Source organism: Octodon degus, unplaced genomic scaffold, assembly GCF_000260255.1.
Source record: "Octodon degus isolate 3935 unplaced genomic scaffold, OctDeg1.0 scaffold00048, whole genome shotgun sequence".
Lineage (NCBI taxonomy): Eukaryota > Metazoa > Chordata > Mammalia > Rodentia > Octodontidae > Octodon > Octodon degus.
Window position 1 is genome coordinate 3,511,358 of NW_004524624.1, and position 15,917 is coordinate 3,527,274.

Here is a 15,917-nt window from a genome sequence, read left to right on the forward strand (position 1 = left end):
TCTCTCTCTCTCTCTCTCTCTCTCTCTCTCTCTCTCTCTCTCATAATTTGGAAAGCTTAATAAGCCAGAGCCTCCAGCCATGTCAGCCATTTCAACATGTGCATCATGTGACATCCCCAAGTTCAGGTGCAGAACTCAGGCTGTGCTTAAGACTGCAGACACGGAGTTGGGGTACAGTTTCCCCAACACAGTAGCCAATGCTGCATAAGCGAGTGGCAAATGCTCTAGACCATAACTGAAAGGTGGTGGTAGGAGTAGTCCTGAGCTGCTGAGGTTGTTTGGGGAATGAAAGAGGACACCTCCGGAGTGGCCCTCGTGCACAGTGCGCCACAAGTGCTCAGGGACAGCAAAGACTGCCATCACTGTTAGCATCATCGCAGTTTTCACCTCACAGGGAGAAAGGCTCAGCCTCCGCCATCAGATCTTCTGATTATCCATGTGGCGAGAGTGCTGAGGAGGAATGCCCTGCACTGACCGGCGGCCGAGCTCCGCCTGTCCTGTTACGTGTCTGTCTTAGTTTTCTGTCCCTGGGGGATATAATGCTTCCCACGGTCTCCCTTTCCTCACTGAAGCTTTCTGCTTGATGCTAGTGGACGTGGACACATGTGAGTGGGTTGCAACCTATTAGGAGAGATAAGCCCCATTCTCGAGCAATTACGACAGGTCAGGCAGTGACAGACAAGAACAGACAAGACCTTGAGTGAAGCCTGGGTGGGGGAAATGTGCTTTAATCATTCTCTGGGAAGAATCAACCATCTAAAGACAATTCCTCACCCAAGCATAAATAACCCAGGCATATAATTCAACTTGCTTTTACCCCTACACAAAACACTAAGTTCATGGGACAGAATTAGGTATTTTAGAAAAGTAGAAATAAACTTTTAGTGTTTCCTCCTTTTCCTTGGCTCTGGGTACTGGTGGGGACAGAATCCATGAAAGCTGCTGTCGGGAGCCACAATGTTAGGTGACCATATCAGCCTCGTCATGCAGCTTGCTTCAGGGGTGGAGACAGTGGACTAGGATCTTCAGAGGTGGATGAGTGGCCTCACAGCAGCCCGGAGCCATGCGAGGAGGGTGCAGGTAGGGCCCTGGTAACCTTAGCACTCCTCTACACAAACTCCTTTTGGAATTCCACAGGCTCACCCAGAGTAACTGAGTAACAGCAAGGAACTGGGTCAGGCTCCAGGAGGAAAATTCTGTGCTGGTGCCCACAGAGGTATCTGTGGGTCTTGGCACAGCTGTGCTCTGAGAGGCTGATCCAGGAGGGTACAGCTTAATGTGTGCACCTTTTACCCCACAAACAAACCTCCTCCCTCCAGTGTCTGAGGCCTGCTGGGCTGCGAGGCCCACAAGGGGCAAAGAACACAGCAACCTGCTGCCTTTTGCCCAGAGCTTCTAGAACACACAGTCTCCGGGCCAAGTCTCTCCACATGAAGCCCTCTTGACATCCTGCTTCCTGGGATCAAGTCCCTACTCTCCCTAGGCGACAAGAACTCACATGGCTTGACCCTGCACCTTCTGGGGGATGCCTCTCACAATAACAATCTAATAATGGCAGGTGGGCAGGGTGACCACCTGCCATTCCTCGGGGCAGCCAGTTCTTTCCCATCACGAGGCCTCCTCAGGTCCCCTCTACCTCACAGTTACCAGTAGTAGTGAGGCTTTGAAGAATGAGGCCTACAGGAAGGACTTGGAGACAGGATGTCCTCATGGACCTTTGGGAGCTTTGTATGTTCCCACAGTATCTGTTTGAGGAGGCAGTGCTCAAACTGAACCCAAGGTTTCTGTACTGAGCTATATTCCCAGAAGCCACCCATCTTCTATTATTTTTTTTATTCTTTTTGAAACAGAGTTTTGCTATGTAGTTCAGGCTGCCTCATTTTGTAGCTCAGGCTAAGCTTGAAATCATAGCCATTCTCCTGCCTCAGCCTCCTGAGTTCTGGGATTACAAACATGTACCTCCACATGTGGCAAAAGCAAGCAATTAATTATTTGAGACAGTCTCTAAATTGTTAGGTTGCCTGGCTAAACTCCAACTTTCAGTCTTCCTGCCTCAGCTTGCTGGAGTGCATATGCCACCATGCTTGACTCTATTTTAACCAGTTCTCTTGGAACAGATGGTCAGGCAAGACAAACACCACTATGTCTACTTAAAGCCTACCTCTGGGCAAACATCAAGGACAGTGAGGGTGAACCTGTTAGAGCTTTCAATGATAACAGCCCCCGGAGCATGCATGCTAGAGGTTCGTTACCATGGTTAGACCAAATTACTGAGATGAAAGAACCTGTCACCTGTTATTAGGGCCTCAGCTGCTTGGTAGGACTTTTTTTTTTTTTTTTTTTTTTTTTTGCAGAACGGGGGATTGAACTCAGGCCCTGCGCTTGCCAGGGAAGCACTTATTACACTGAGCCATCTTCCTGGCCCTGGACTTTGTTTTTTCTGAAGCACAATAAGTTTTGGAGGAAATAATATTGATAATATTCAGAAAACTAATATATAGTTTTCGAATAATGACAGTATTTGGGGAAAGAGTGTTTGAATTAAAAAGACAACATCCCACTTGAATCTCTTTTGTGTCCCTACATAATTAAAGAAGAATCACAAAGTAGGGCTGGTCAAATAGCTCAGCAGATTAAAGTGCCTGCAAGCAGGCGCAGGGGCCAGGGGTTCAATCCTCTGGTCTGCTGTGCCAACCCCACCCCCGAGGTACACTGAGATGGCAATTGAGACTGGGCGAGGTGGCACGCACCTGTAATCCCAGCTCTTGGAAGGCTGTAAGCAGGTGGATCACTATAAGTCTGATCTAATAGTGAGACCCTGAACACCCTTTAGACCCTTCCCTAAAATAAACAAAACAAGCACAAAGTATACTTCTGCTAAAAAAAATAAATAAATAAACTGAGGCTATTCCTAGAATTCACCTTTCTATCAAAGAGCTTCTTGATAAACCAAAAACAAAAAAAGTTCCCTCTCTACCACATCTTATCCTAAACCCAGTCCCAGTGCCCACTGGTTCCTCACACACTGCGATGTCCCTATTCTGGGCAACATCAGCATCTTCCTTAATGAGCAGAGACCAGAAGCACACACCACATTCCAGCTGTGACGGGCCTGGGCTTCTACCTCCTTATCCTACCACTACACTTCCATTAACCATCACTGAGAGTTATCTCTGTCAGAACTTGGGCTTTCTTACTGTTTTTCTCTATCTCCAGCTCCCAGAACTGCACCTGGTACATACTATGTGTTATAAAAACAGGCATTTGTCAAATTAGTAGTGAAAGCTGAAGTCTTTGGGCAGTTTCTACAGGAGCCTGTGTCAAAGCAGATTGTCCATCCTCTACATATGCAACTGATTTTTCATGCTAAGAAGTGGCCACTACATTGACTTCAGGTAGCCCTGTCCTTTAGATTGGGCCCTTGTACCAGGCTTTTGGGGTTGTTTGCATCTTGGCCTTGGATGCAGCATGTTAGCTGTCCTCCTTTGGATCATTCTGAGCACTGGATTCTTCCTCAAGTTAGGGAAGGAGTAGAATAGGACCCCAAGGATATCTCTATAAAGAATAGGAGGTACAAGAGTGCTGTCATCCACAAGGACGTGAGGAGCACCTTGCTTGGAGACAGGAAAAGAAAACTGGCACCTGGAGATAGGCATGCTGGGCCTGGAAGGATGAGCAGAGCTGTCTACAGGTTTAGGGGGGAAGGGACACAGCAGGGGATGGAGAGAGGTCCAGGTTCAGAGCTAATGCAGACTCTACTGAGGTAATACTGATGTTACTAACACCACAAACAAATGTTCTTAAATGTCTCCTGAGGGTTATGCATGAAATGCTGTAATTTTTATATGCTTAATTTCATTTAACCTACAAATAGCCCTATTCTTCAGGGTAGGAATGAGCATGCTTGGGGACATCAAGGCCCAGAGAGATCCATTTGCTTGCATCTCCCTAGCTCATAGGTAGCTGGGCCTCACTTTGAACACAAGGCTGCTGACTCTAACAGCCCTGCTAAGACCACAAGTTGCCGCGTAGAGGAAGAGCCAGAAGGGCGGCTTCCGGGAGGGGGGGGGTGATCAACTGGTCTACAACTATGGATGTGGGTATAGGCGCATCTGGCCTTTATTCTGGGATAGTTTGGGGGAATGGAGTATGCATTTAAGCTAATCCCTTTGGCTATATGGAGAAGAATAGAGGAGACAAAGCCTAGGGAGCCCTGCTGAGTCCAGGAGTGACAGGATCTGGTCTTGTTTGAGACAAGGTAGCAAAAGGTAATCCAAGGGAGCATGGACCTAGTGAGAAGAAATGACTGAGGGGAAGGAAAGATGCAAAGTGGCTCTGGAACTTGCCAAATGGAGAAGGGCAGGATAGGAGGGGCAGTCCTAGCCTTGAGGAAGCAAACTGCGGTGATCACAGATGTGGGGCCTGGCCAGGCCCAACCAAGCACCAGCTATGTGAGCCTCTGCCTGGCTGTGAAACTCTGTCTCTCTTACCTCATCGCTACCTGAGGTGAGAACCAGGCAAGACAGAGCCAGTGAAGCATGAGCAGGTGATGCCTGCTCTTGGTAACTGCTAGCTTTTCAGGCTCCCAATTGCCTTTTTAGGGGGTCACGGTCTCACATATCTGAGCCATCACACTAGGCAAATCCACAAGTCAGCTATGGGCTTACTTTAAGGCCTTCTTGTTGGTAACTCTGAGATATACAGTCCAGGACACCTTTGTATTTGTTTAAATAAACCCCATCTGCTTGGAGTCGACTCTTCACAACATCCATGGGAGTTGCTGTCCCCCAGGAAATTGCCCCTGCAGAGAAAGAGAGAAAGGCACAAGTGTTAGGGTTTGGCTTTCTGGGGTACAGAGGGGCCTGGCTCCCTTAGGGTTTCTATCAGTCTAAACTTCTTAAGCTGCTGAGGGCAGTGGATGGAGCTTGGGATTAGGTTGCACAGAATCCATTTCCGACCCTTCCTTGCACTAGGGGGCTCAGCAAGTCTACCTCCTCTGAGCTTGGGACCCTACATCTTGTAAAATGGGGTGCAATGCCCCTTCCCCAAGTCCACTGTGAGGAACAATGACCTGATATCTGAGAAAACTCCAGCATGGCCCAGTGCTGGGCACATGACAGCATTACTTGTGAGATAGTCACAGCTCCCACAGTACCCCTCAGCACCTCCCTATGGCATGAGAAGTGAGCCCAGGGTGAGGCTGCTGCTGAGGGTGTGCTCTCCCAGGGGCAGGCTTTTCTTTGAACATGGAGAAGCTAAACAAGCACACGCAGACAGGCTGCTCACCAAGGATTAACAAAACATGACTAGGGACTGGATTTTTATTTTTTAAATCTCTTTTCCAAATATGTAGAAGAGAATCTGGGAACCACATACCCCTGGGTCATCCTCATTGGTTATGCTCAGGTCCCTTAGTTTGAGCATGTTCATGACTTTAAAGGATTCTAGGAAAACAAGGCCACCTTGTTGTATAAACACAGGAATTCTTGGGTGGAGAGAGAAAGCAAATCACTGTCAAAGTCCAGGACAATTGGTTTGCTAGGTTTTGTAATCAGTGCCCTGCAGGTCCCAAAAGAGAACTTGGCTTTCTCTGGGCCCTCTGATACTGCTGATCTCCAGGCTCCCCAGCCTCCTGCGCATGAGCCCTAGGAACCTCTTTGCAGAGGGAATCCCCTTCTCCTCTGCCAGGATAACAGGCCGCTGCGTTCTCAGTTGCAGCCCCAGGGCCCTCTCCCATCCCTCAACCTCATCAGGGGCATCACAAAATGTGATGTGCCAACCAGACCACTTGCACCTGATCTCAGCAGAGGGAACTTGGTGTCCTCTCAGCTAATCAGTGTTTACTGGACTCTGAGTGGGAGCAGGCTGGGGACAGACCTCCAATACATGAGGGCACAAGGGAACACTAGTGTTTGGTGGCTAAGACTGGACTTTGTTCAACATTTGGTATGAGTTTAAAGCATAACTATTTCTGATGAAAGTAAGGAGAATGAAGAGTACAGATTGTCTTCTCTGGGCTGAGTCTTTTCGATTAGCATCACACATGTGACATCAGCCTTCTTAAAAAGCAATTTTTGCTTGACTTTCTTTTTTTTTTTTTTTTTTTTTCTCTTGACTTTCATAGGCTCCTCTGACCATAACTTCAGTTCTCAATTTTTTATTACAGCACAGAAAAAATCCTCAGATGTGTTGTATATACTTGAAGTCTCCAGTTTCTTTCATGTTATTCTCCCATGTTCCCATTTCAGTCAGACTTTCAACTCCCTTCTCTCCACTGAAATGACTCTCATAGAAGTCCCCAGTGACCTCTATGTTATTAAATCCAAATAGTGTGTTAGCAAGTACTAAGGCCCTGAGGTGAAGAAAGAGCAGGGCATGGCCAGGTTGTAGTAAAGAGAACATTATGGCTGGAGCAGGGGGAGTAATGAGGTGAAAGGATAACTGAGAGCCAGATCAGAGAGGGCCTGGGAAACCGTTGAGGGGATGTCCTAAATGAAATGTGAGTGACCTGCAGGATTCTGTATAAGGAGATTAGGCAACAAGAGTATGGTCACAGAATGAGCCAATTTGTAATTGAACTTGGGTCTCTCTGACTTCAGAATCCCTGCTGCACTGTTTGTAGCTGTAGGACCTTGGGCTGGTTACTTAGTATCCCTAAACCTCAAATGTTGTAGCTGTAAAATGGGGAGATTGATTCCTACCTTATAGGCCTAATGAAATCTACATAGTAAAAAGTTCAACACACTGGCTTGGCCTAGGCAGGACCCCAGTGACCCAGCAAAGCCATGGCAGGGGCACACATGATGGACAGACGTGACCAGTGTAGTGAAAAGTCCAAACACTGAGAATACAAGACAGTAGTTGGTATGTGAGGTGAACCAGGGGTTGTGCTCCACACACAGACATACAGAATAGAAGTGGTGGGTAGACCCACCATTTTATATTAAAGAGCTCAGGGACATTTCCAGCAGCAGAAGACCAGTCCTGGCCTCCATATCCAGAGGCCAAGACCAACCCCATGCCCAGCACAAATCCAGTGCAAACTTGGCTGGAGTTCACAACACATTTCTGGGATCTGACTTCAACCTACCACAGAACTATAGACAAAAAAGGAATAGTTTTTCTTTTTCTGTCTAGTTGGGTTTTCTTTTATCTTTTTTTGTGGTGATTTTGTTTTTCTACCTCTTTCATTCTTTCTTTCTTTCTTTTCTCTTTCTTTCTTTCTTTCTTTCTTTCTTTCTTCTTTCTTTTTGTAGTACTAGGGATTGAACTCAGGACCTTGTGCTTGCCAGGTAAGCACTTATTCCATTGAGCTATCTCCCTGGGCCCCCTTTTATCTTTCTCTCATGACTTAGATTTCTTACCTTTCTGTTTTCTTCTACTCAGCTTCTTTTTCTTTTCCTCAATCGTTCTGCTTGATTTTATGATACTTTCATGGGAGTTAATATTACCTCTTCTCTTTCTGGTTCATATCAATACTCATTTACTTTCTCTTCCGTTCTTTCCCTTCCTTTGCCCTCCAGCCTTGTGCCTACAATACTGGACCTCATTCATCTCTCTATCTTGGCCTATATATCTCTTAACCCACCCCTACCATCACAATAGAGTAAAATCACTCCATTGGATAGATTTTGTTACATAACTATAGAATTTGCTCCCATGGTTAAATATATCAAGTTAATAGTTACCATAATTTGTCAGTAGTCAGGCTGGGCTTGAGACTATAGTTATTGCTAACTGTACAACTTTAACCAGGATGTCCTGTTTTTCTGTCTTGTATAACAACACTGTGATTGTATGTGGTTGTAACATCACAGTCCAGTACCAAAAGACCTGGTACTAAGCCAAATAAATAGCAACTTCTCACCCTCAATACATCTGCAAGTAGGTTCTTGGGATAGACACAAAGACTAAGAACCACTCACATCTAGAAGATAGCCCAGAGGAATACATATTTCCTGGGGAAGAATTGATACTAGGGATAATTCTACCTCCAATAAGAAATCTACAAGCATCAATACAGAAAACAAAATAAAATTTAAAAAATAGAACAGGGAATGACAAGATACAAAAGCAAAATATAATCCCAGAACCCCAGCCCACTCAAGACAAGTTCAGAGCACAGTGAGACAGAAGAAATTGGAAGCCAACCATTGAAACTATCAGAAATAATAACAACAGTAGTGAAAAAGTAAATGGAAGAGACATGTCCTGATCCTCATGGGTTCTCTGTTGACTTTGACAATAAATTTGGAGAAGAACTAATGCACTAAAGCTGAAACTTTCTAATAAAACTGAATGGGAAGCAATATTCCTAAAATTATTCTTGGAAGAAAGTATTACCCTGATACCAAAACCAGACAAAGACCCGACCAAAAAAGAAAACAACAGACCAATTTCCCTAATGAACATAGATGCAAAATTCCTCAAAAAATACTGGAAAATACAATGCAGGAGATCATCAGAAAGATTATACACCATGACCAAGTAAGATTGATCCCAGAGAGGCAAGGATGGTTCAACATTTGTAAATATATAAATGTTATACATTACATTAATAGAGTCAAAGACAAAAAAAATCACAGATCATCTCAGTAGATGTAGCAAAAGCATTTGACAAAGTCCAACATCCATTCATGACCAAAAAAACCCCACAGAAAATTGAAATAGATGGTCTTTATTTCAATCTGATGAAAGCCATCTATGGCAAACGAACAGCTAACATCATACTGAATGGTCAAAAGTGGAAAACTTCTACTCTAAATTTCAAAACAAGACAAGGATGTTCACTATCACCGTTATGATTCAGTATGGTTCTGGAAACATTATCCTGGGCAATTAAGACAAGAGAGAGAAATAAAAAGAATAACAATAGGAAAGTATGAGGTTAAATTACCATTATTTTTGAATGACATTATACTGTATTAGAGCCTAAAAGCAACTCTACCAAAGAACTTCTAGATTTAATAACCAAATTCAATAGTATATCTGGACACAAAGTCAAAACTCAAAAATCAAACAATATGCTTATATACAAACAAAAACTTCACTAAGATAGAAATTAGAGAAACCACAGCCTTCACAATAGTATCTAAAATAGCTCAGCAGATTAAAGTGCCCGCAAGCAGGCTCAAGGGCCAGGAGTTCAATCTCTGGGCCTGCCATGCCTGCTCTGCCCCCAGGGCATGTTGAGCAGTAATTGAGACTGGATGTGGTGGCGTGCGCCTGTAATCCCAGCTCTTGGGAGGCTGTAAACAGGAGAATCACTATGAGTCCAATCTAGTAGTGAGACCCTGAACACCCTGTGGACCCTTTCAAAAAATATAGAAAAAAATGAACAATAGCATCCAAAAATAATGAAATACTTGGGAGTCAATCTAACAAAGGAAGTGAAAGATATACACATTGAAAATTAAAATATCTGAAAGAGGAGATCAAAGAGGATATCAGACAAGGGAAAGATATCCCCTGTTCATGGATAGGAAGAACTAACAGTGAAAATGGCCATACTCCCAAAATTGTTATACAGATTTAAAGCAATCCAAATCAAATACCATTATTATCACAGAACTAGAGAAACAGTCCTAACATTCAATTGAAATAAGAAGATACCTAGGATAGCAAAGACAATTCTCAGACATCAAAAGTAAGGCACGAATTATTACAATTCCTGACTTGAAATTATACTACAAAGTGATAAAATCAGCATTATACTGGCAAAAAAAAAACTTAAACAAACAAAAAGCAGATCTGAGGATCAGTGGGACAAATGAGAGGATATAGACACAACTATAAACACACTCAGCCACCTTATCTTTGATAGAAGCCAAACACGTTCACTAGAAGAAAGATAGCCTTCAATAAATTGTGCTGAAAAAATTGGCTTTCCACATGCTAAAGACTAAAACTTGACAGATGTTTTTCACTATGCACTAAGCTAAAATCCAAATAAATCCAAGATCTAAATATTAAAACAGAAACACTAAATCTGCTGGAAGAGAAAACAGGTAGAAATCTTGAAGACATAAGTGTAGGCACAGCGTTCATGAGGAAAACCCAGATCACATGGGAAATACTACAAAGAATCAACAACTGGAATCTCATCCTATTTAAAGATTTTGCACAGCAAAGTAATCACCAACAGAATGAAAAAAAAATCCACAGAGTGTGAAAGAATTTTGGCTAACTGTCCCACAGGCAAAGGACTTAAATGCACAACATACAAAGAATTGAAAAAATCGGACAAAATTTAAAAACTCAAAAACATCTCAAATGAATACATACTTCTCAGATGAAGAAATACAAATAGCAAATAAATACATGAAAAATGTTCAACATCATTAGTTATTCAAAGAATGACTATCATAAGTCAATCAACCAGTAGCAAATACTGGTGGGGCTGTGGGGAATGGACAATCCTTTTCCACTGGGTTGGTAGGAGTGTACACTGGTGTTACTACTTTGGAAATTAATCTGAAGAATGCTCACAAAACTCAGATTAGAGTTCTTATTCAAACCAGCTATTACCCTTCTGGGTGTCCTACCAGAAGAATTAAAAACATCTTACCTCAGCAATATATGTGCATTCGTGTTTACAGAAGCACAATTTGAACAGTTTCCGTAGTGTAGTGGATATCACGTTCACCTCACAGAAGCACAATTTGTAATAGCTAAATCTTGGGCACAACCCAAATGCCCATCAACTGAGCAATGGATAAAAAAGCTGTGTCCTTTTTTGTACAATGTAATATTACTCAGCCATAAAGAAAGATAACCTTGAGGCATTTATAAGTAAATAGAAGAAAATTGAGACTATATTCAAAAGTGAAATAAATCAGACTCATATGTGTAAACATTGCATTGTATCCCTGATGTGAGAAACTAAAAGAGTAAATAAGGACAAAAATGTACAAAAGATATTGACATATGGAAATAAACTGTTCAAAAGGGAAGAGGAACTAGGGTGGGGAAAAGGGGAAAGGAAAGTCACTGCTCTGGATTTCCACCCACAGCTGGCTGTGAAGACAGAAGGGAGAAATAAAATAGCAAGTGACCCAGGAGAGCAAAAGACTACCATCTTCTGGCACTGCAGCCAGCCTAGCTCAGTGATAGTACCCCCTACAGCCCATCAGCTTCCATCAGAAAGGAAAAAATCACAAGTTTATAATACTACTTTTTTGGCTTAGTTCTTTGACAAAAGAGGTTTAAGCTAATATTGTTTGGAGAATTTTTTATACCCATATCTTGTCCTCAGAATAACTATTTTGAGATAGCAATATGCAATGTATTAAGTATTATTATTCTCCTATTATTTTTCTATGAAATTTTGTTTTATTATTTCCATGAAACAACATAAAAAAATTAAATATTCATGGTGTAAGCTTTTGCATGTAAAATAAGCAGCAAAATACAAAATAGGTAAATAGTAAGTACAGGAATCTTATCCAGATGGATAGGACAATAAGAGATGGAGAAAGGGGGAGGAAGGAAAGGAAAACAATAGGGAAAGAAAAGAACTGAAGGAAAAAATGAAAATAGAGATTTTTCAAATGGGGAGGGGACCAAGAGTTGGAAGGTGCAGGGAGGCAGGGGAAGAGTAGGGACAAAAGAAAGAAATAAAGGAATTAAAATGTGTTACATACAGGTGCTAATAAATGTAATCATTAAGTACTGCAAACATGTACTCATAAAAAAATAACAAAAGAAAGGTAGCCAGTATACCAACGTTCATTAAAGATGAATGATGGAAACAGATTTCCTTCACAAAGTTCACCCCTGCTTCCTGGAAGGCCCATGAATCCCCAGAGACTGCATCCCATAGCTCCACAGGGAAGGGGATGACAGAACCAGGGACTATTCCCCATTCCTAGCCCTTCCTGTGCCTGTCTAGATCAGGCATGGAGTAAGGACTTCTGGTGTATGTGTGGCTGCAGGAGTCTGCCTCCCCGAGAGCTGAGAAGAGCCGGCAGGCTTTGCCCTTGCTCCACCGCAATGGCTGCCCAAGTGTAGGGCTCCAGACACTTCTGCCCTTACCTGCCACCCCGCCTGCCAGCAACATAGTGCAGGGGCTGGGGCCTGCGCGGGCCTCAGGTGTGATCCACTCAGTCAGAAACACATAGGGGATAAAGTAGAGGCAATATCCTGGGACGTCTCTCAGCAGCATGGCACTGGCACCCCGGTACAAACCAGACAGGCCCTCACTCCGTACAATGGTTGCAATGCAGTGTACCGGCCCCTGGTACGCTGGCTGCTCACCAAAAGCTACTGCTCTGGATTTCCAACCAAGGCTGGCTGTGAAGACAGAAGGGAGAAAGAAGACAGCAAGTGACCCAGGAGAGCAAAAGATTACCATTTTCTGGCGCTGCAGCCAGTCTAGCTCATCAACTATATCCCATTAGTTTCCATCAAAATGTCTGATCTTTTTGGCAGCTCGTACTAGGATTTTGAAGTCCCGAAGGGAAGCCTCTGCCAACCTACACAGGCAAACTGGAGATAATTCAAGGCAGGTAAAAGGCACAAGTTGCCTTAGGATACCCAGAACTTTCTGGACAATCATCACTACAGCTTTTTAAGCAGAAACAACTGTAGAATCCCTAGGATCAATTATGACAAGCCACACCAAGCTCTTTCTTGAAGATGTTGGAAAATCTTGTGTGCGTGTGTATGTGCAGACTGTGTGTTTTCATGTGCATACACATATGTGTGCACACCTATATCGAGTGTGATAAAAATATGAGATTTAAGGCTGTCCTAGCTTCACCACTTAGCAATTTTGACCCTCTTGGGTCAGCATTTTTAGAATTGATTTCTTTATCTTTAAAAGGGGAACAGGTGGCCATCAGTATCACTGAGTTCACACATATTAAGTGTTCATTGTGGTGGGGGCTCAGTAACTGATGAACAGATTGTGGCTACTGAGAGCAAAGTGGCTGATATGAGTTGGATTCAGGGCCCGATGACTCAAAGACCAGTATGCTCTCCTTGACTCATTCTAGCCCTGGGTAGGCCATACCCTAAAACAGCTGTCAGATGGCACCAAAACCAATGTCTCATCTAAGTCTGGGCTCTGCAGACTATGGTCTCTTTCTGACCTTGGGTCTAGGCCACCAGATTATAGTTTATTTGGGCAGCTTCTTGAAGCAGGGGGATATAGCCCACAGAGATTTTTCTCTCTCATCGTTAGACCTCCTTCTTGCTATGCCTGAGGCTCCTTTTCTCTCCTGCTTTGGGCCATCGGCACAGCTTTAGCCCCTGTTCAGAAAGACCTCCCAGTCCTAGTGCACAAAATGTGACTCTTGTTCTCAGCACTCCCTTCTCAGAGAACTACCATGACACAGGTGGGCAAGACACAGAATAAACTATGTCTGCAACCACAAGCCTACTTTGCCACCTGGGCCTTGTTCTCTGCATACAGAGTCCCAACTTGGTTTTATACATTCTGCAAACAGGCAGAAGTTGCCTTTCATTGTATATAGTTGGACTTCCAAGTCTCCCAAAGAGTTCTGACTTTTTCAGATGAAAGTTTAGGATAAACTATTCACAACTCCATAGTCCCAACTGGGTATTTGGGAATAGAAGAAAATATGCACTTAAAGTCTTCCCAGAAGTCTGTGAGGTGGGGGTGGTGGGTTTCAATATGCCTAGGAAAGGTGCTTGAACCAACTTCTTCTGTATCTCCATCGTTCTGGAGGGAAAGGAAGGAACCTTTCCATCCATACTTGGCCCAAACCATCACAGGAAGGAAACTGAGTCTTGAACCTTACTGCTTGCACAGTACATCCCACAGTAGAAATGAAAGTCACAGTGTGGGGGGGGTGCAAGTCTCCTCTGAGCAAGACCAGACATTGTGGCCCTTGAAAGTCCATTAAGAGATCATCATACACTCCTTTCTTCCTCAAACCCATGAAGTCACCCAGGGTCACCAGGGAAGTTTTGCCATCAGACAGATTTGCGGTCGTTGTCCCACCGTCTAAACTTTGTCTGGGCTGCTTTCACCACCAGTAACACTGACCTTAATGGGAGTCAAGGTTTTCATGAATCAGCTATGATACGTTATGGCTTTCAGGAGTTACTGACTGGAAACGATTGTTTTGTTCAGAGGTGCAGATGTTAAAAAACATTAGTTAGACTGCCTACTGGCCTTGTCAACAAAAATATCCATTATTTTTTTCCTTTTCTTTCAAAGGTAAGCAATAAGGAAATTTTCTTTACCTTTCTAAGTATGTAATATAAACAATATAGCTTTTATTGCTCAAGAATGACCCATTTGTAACTATTAAACCAATATGATTGTGATGGGTGCTGACCCAGGATGACACAGCTCTGTGCTGACCCAAGTTCATATTATTGTGTTAGTCAGCTTTCCATCACTATAACATAATTCTTGAGAGAAAAGGTTGATTTTTGCCTGAGTGGGGGAAATTCCTTTTCATGGTCCATTTGTCCCATTATTTTGGGTCTGTGGCAAGGCAGGCAGCACGATGGGAGCGCATGGCAAAGCAAATCTGCTCATCTTATTGGTCAGAGAGCAAAAGAGAATGAAGAATGGGATGGGATTCCAATATTCCCTTCCAGGGCACATCCTCAGTGACCTAAAGACCTCCCATTAGGCCCCACCTTCTAAAGGTTCTCTTGTTTCCAATAGCACCAACCTAAAATCCAAACTTCTAATGTATGGGTCACTGGGGGCTACTTATTCAAGCCATAGCAACTGCAAGATCCTTGAAACTCCTTTCAGCTGCCTCATCCCTTCCTACTATGGGTAGGACATGACCTTAAGGGGTTACTGACTGAGAGGCAATGTCCTGATCAGATGTCCTTTGGATGGAGGTACGGATGTTGAAAAGCACACGTCAGCTAAACTTGCTTTGTCAACAATCCCTAAATGAGAACCAAGCCTGTGCTTTTTCACTGTCCTTCCAAAGACAAATAATAAGGAAATGCTTTGCACATGCAAACATATATTTGTGCATATTTCAGAATTATTTTTAAAGAGAATAAAAACTAGTAAAAAAGAAACAATACATAATTTCACTAAACACGTTGATAGGAATTCAATAATGGTTATTATATTGCATATTGTTGTCTTCAAATTGGTGGTTCAGATTACCAGATATAAGCATGTAAAATTGGTCAAGAAAATCAAGAGGAAGGAAAAAAATTAAAATTTTAAAATTTTATTCCTTTCAATAGACCAGAAAAAAATCAGCAGTACCATTATCCAAGCTATCTTGTGCACATACATATATATTTTAACTTTTTCTTCTTTCTTTTCTCCTTCCCTCATCCTAGTTGTTTCCTCCCTTTGAATAGTGTCTTTTAACTTCACAGTATCTATTGTACCTTTTGGATTTCATTTACTCTTTCAGGTTCTTACACTAGGGAGAAAATATGATGCTTACATATGCAGATCTGATTTAGTTCACTTATGAGTATGGCATCCAGTTGTCCCATTCAACTTAGCTATTATCCTCCTGGGTATTTTTCTAGAAGAACTGAAAACATCATACCACAGTGATAGATGTGCATCCGTGTTTACAGCATCACAATTTGTCATAGCTAAATCTTGGAAACAACCCAGATGCCTATCAACTGAGGAATGGATAAAAGAGATGTGGTATCTTTACACAATGTAGTATTACTCAGCTATAAGAAAAGATAAACTCAGGGCTTTTATAGGTAAATGGATGAAACTAGAGACATATATTTTTATCATGTACATACATCTTATTTTCTGAACTACTACGGGTGAGTTATATACATCATGGTTCTTTAGCCCTAAATCCTTCTGAATATATCTTCTAAGAGAAGAAATGTCTAAAAGTAACCATAATAGAATTGCTCATCTCACACATCTACATTAGAAATACTTTTTTAAATCAGATCTGCTATCATTTTCATTTGAATATATACAAAAT

General features: G+C 42.7%; 1 protein-coding gene across 5 annotated transcripts in view; it reads right to left on the bottom strand.

Annotated features, from left to right (window-relative positions):
* The window catches only part of Slc25a48 (solute carrier family 25 member 48), a 40,834-nt gene that overhangs the window by 4,541 nt on the left and 20,376 nt on the right, over nt 1-15,917 (bottom strand). For all 5 annotated transcript variants that reach the window (XR_002821358.1, XM_023716569.1, XM_004632247.2 and 2 more), the window contains exons 5-6: nt 12,034-12,291; nt 4,668-4,801 (exon numbers count right to left, since the gene is read on the bottom strand). Coding sequence is in view for 4 of the 5 variants with exons in the window: in XM_023716569.1 (XP_023572337.1) it covers nt 4,668-4,801; nt 12,034-12,291 (392 nt within the window). In the remaining variant the exon portion in view is untranslated. The remainder of the gene's footprint in view (nt 1-4,667; nt 4,802-12,033; nt 12,292-15,917) is intronic.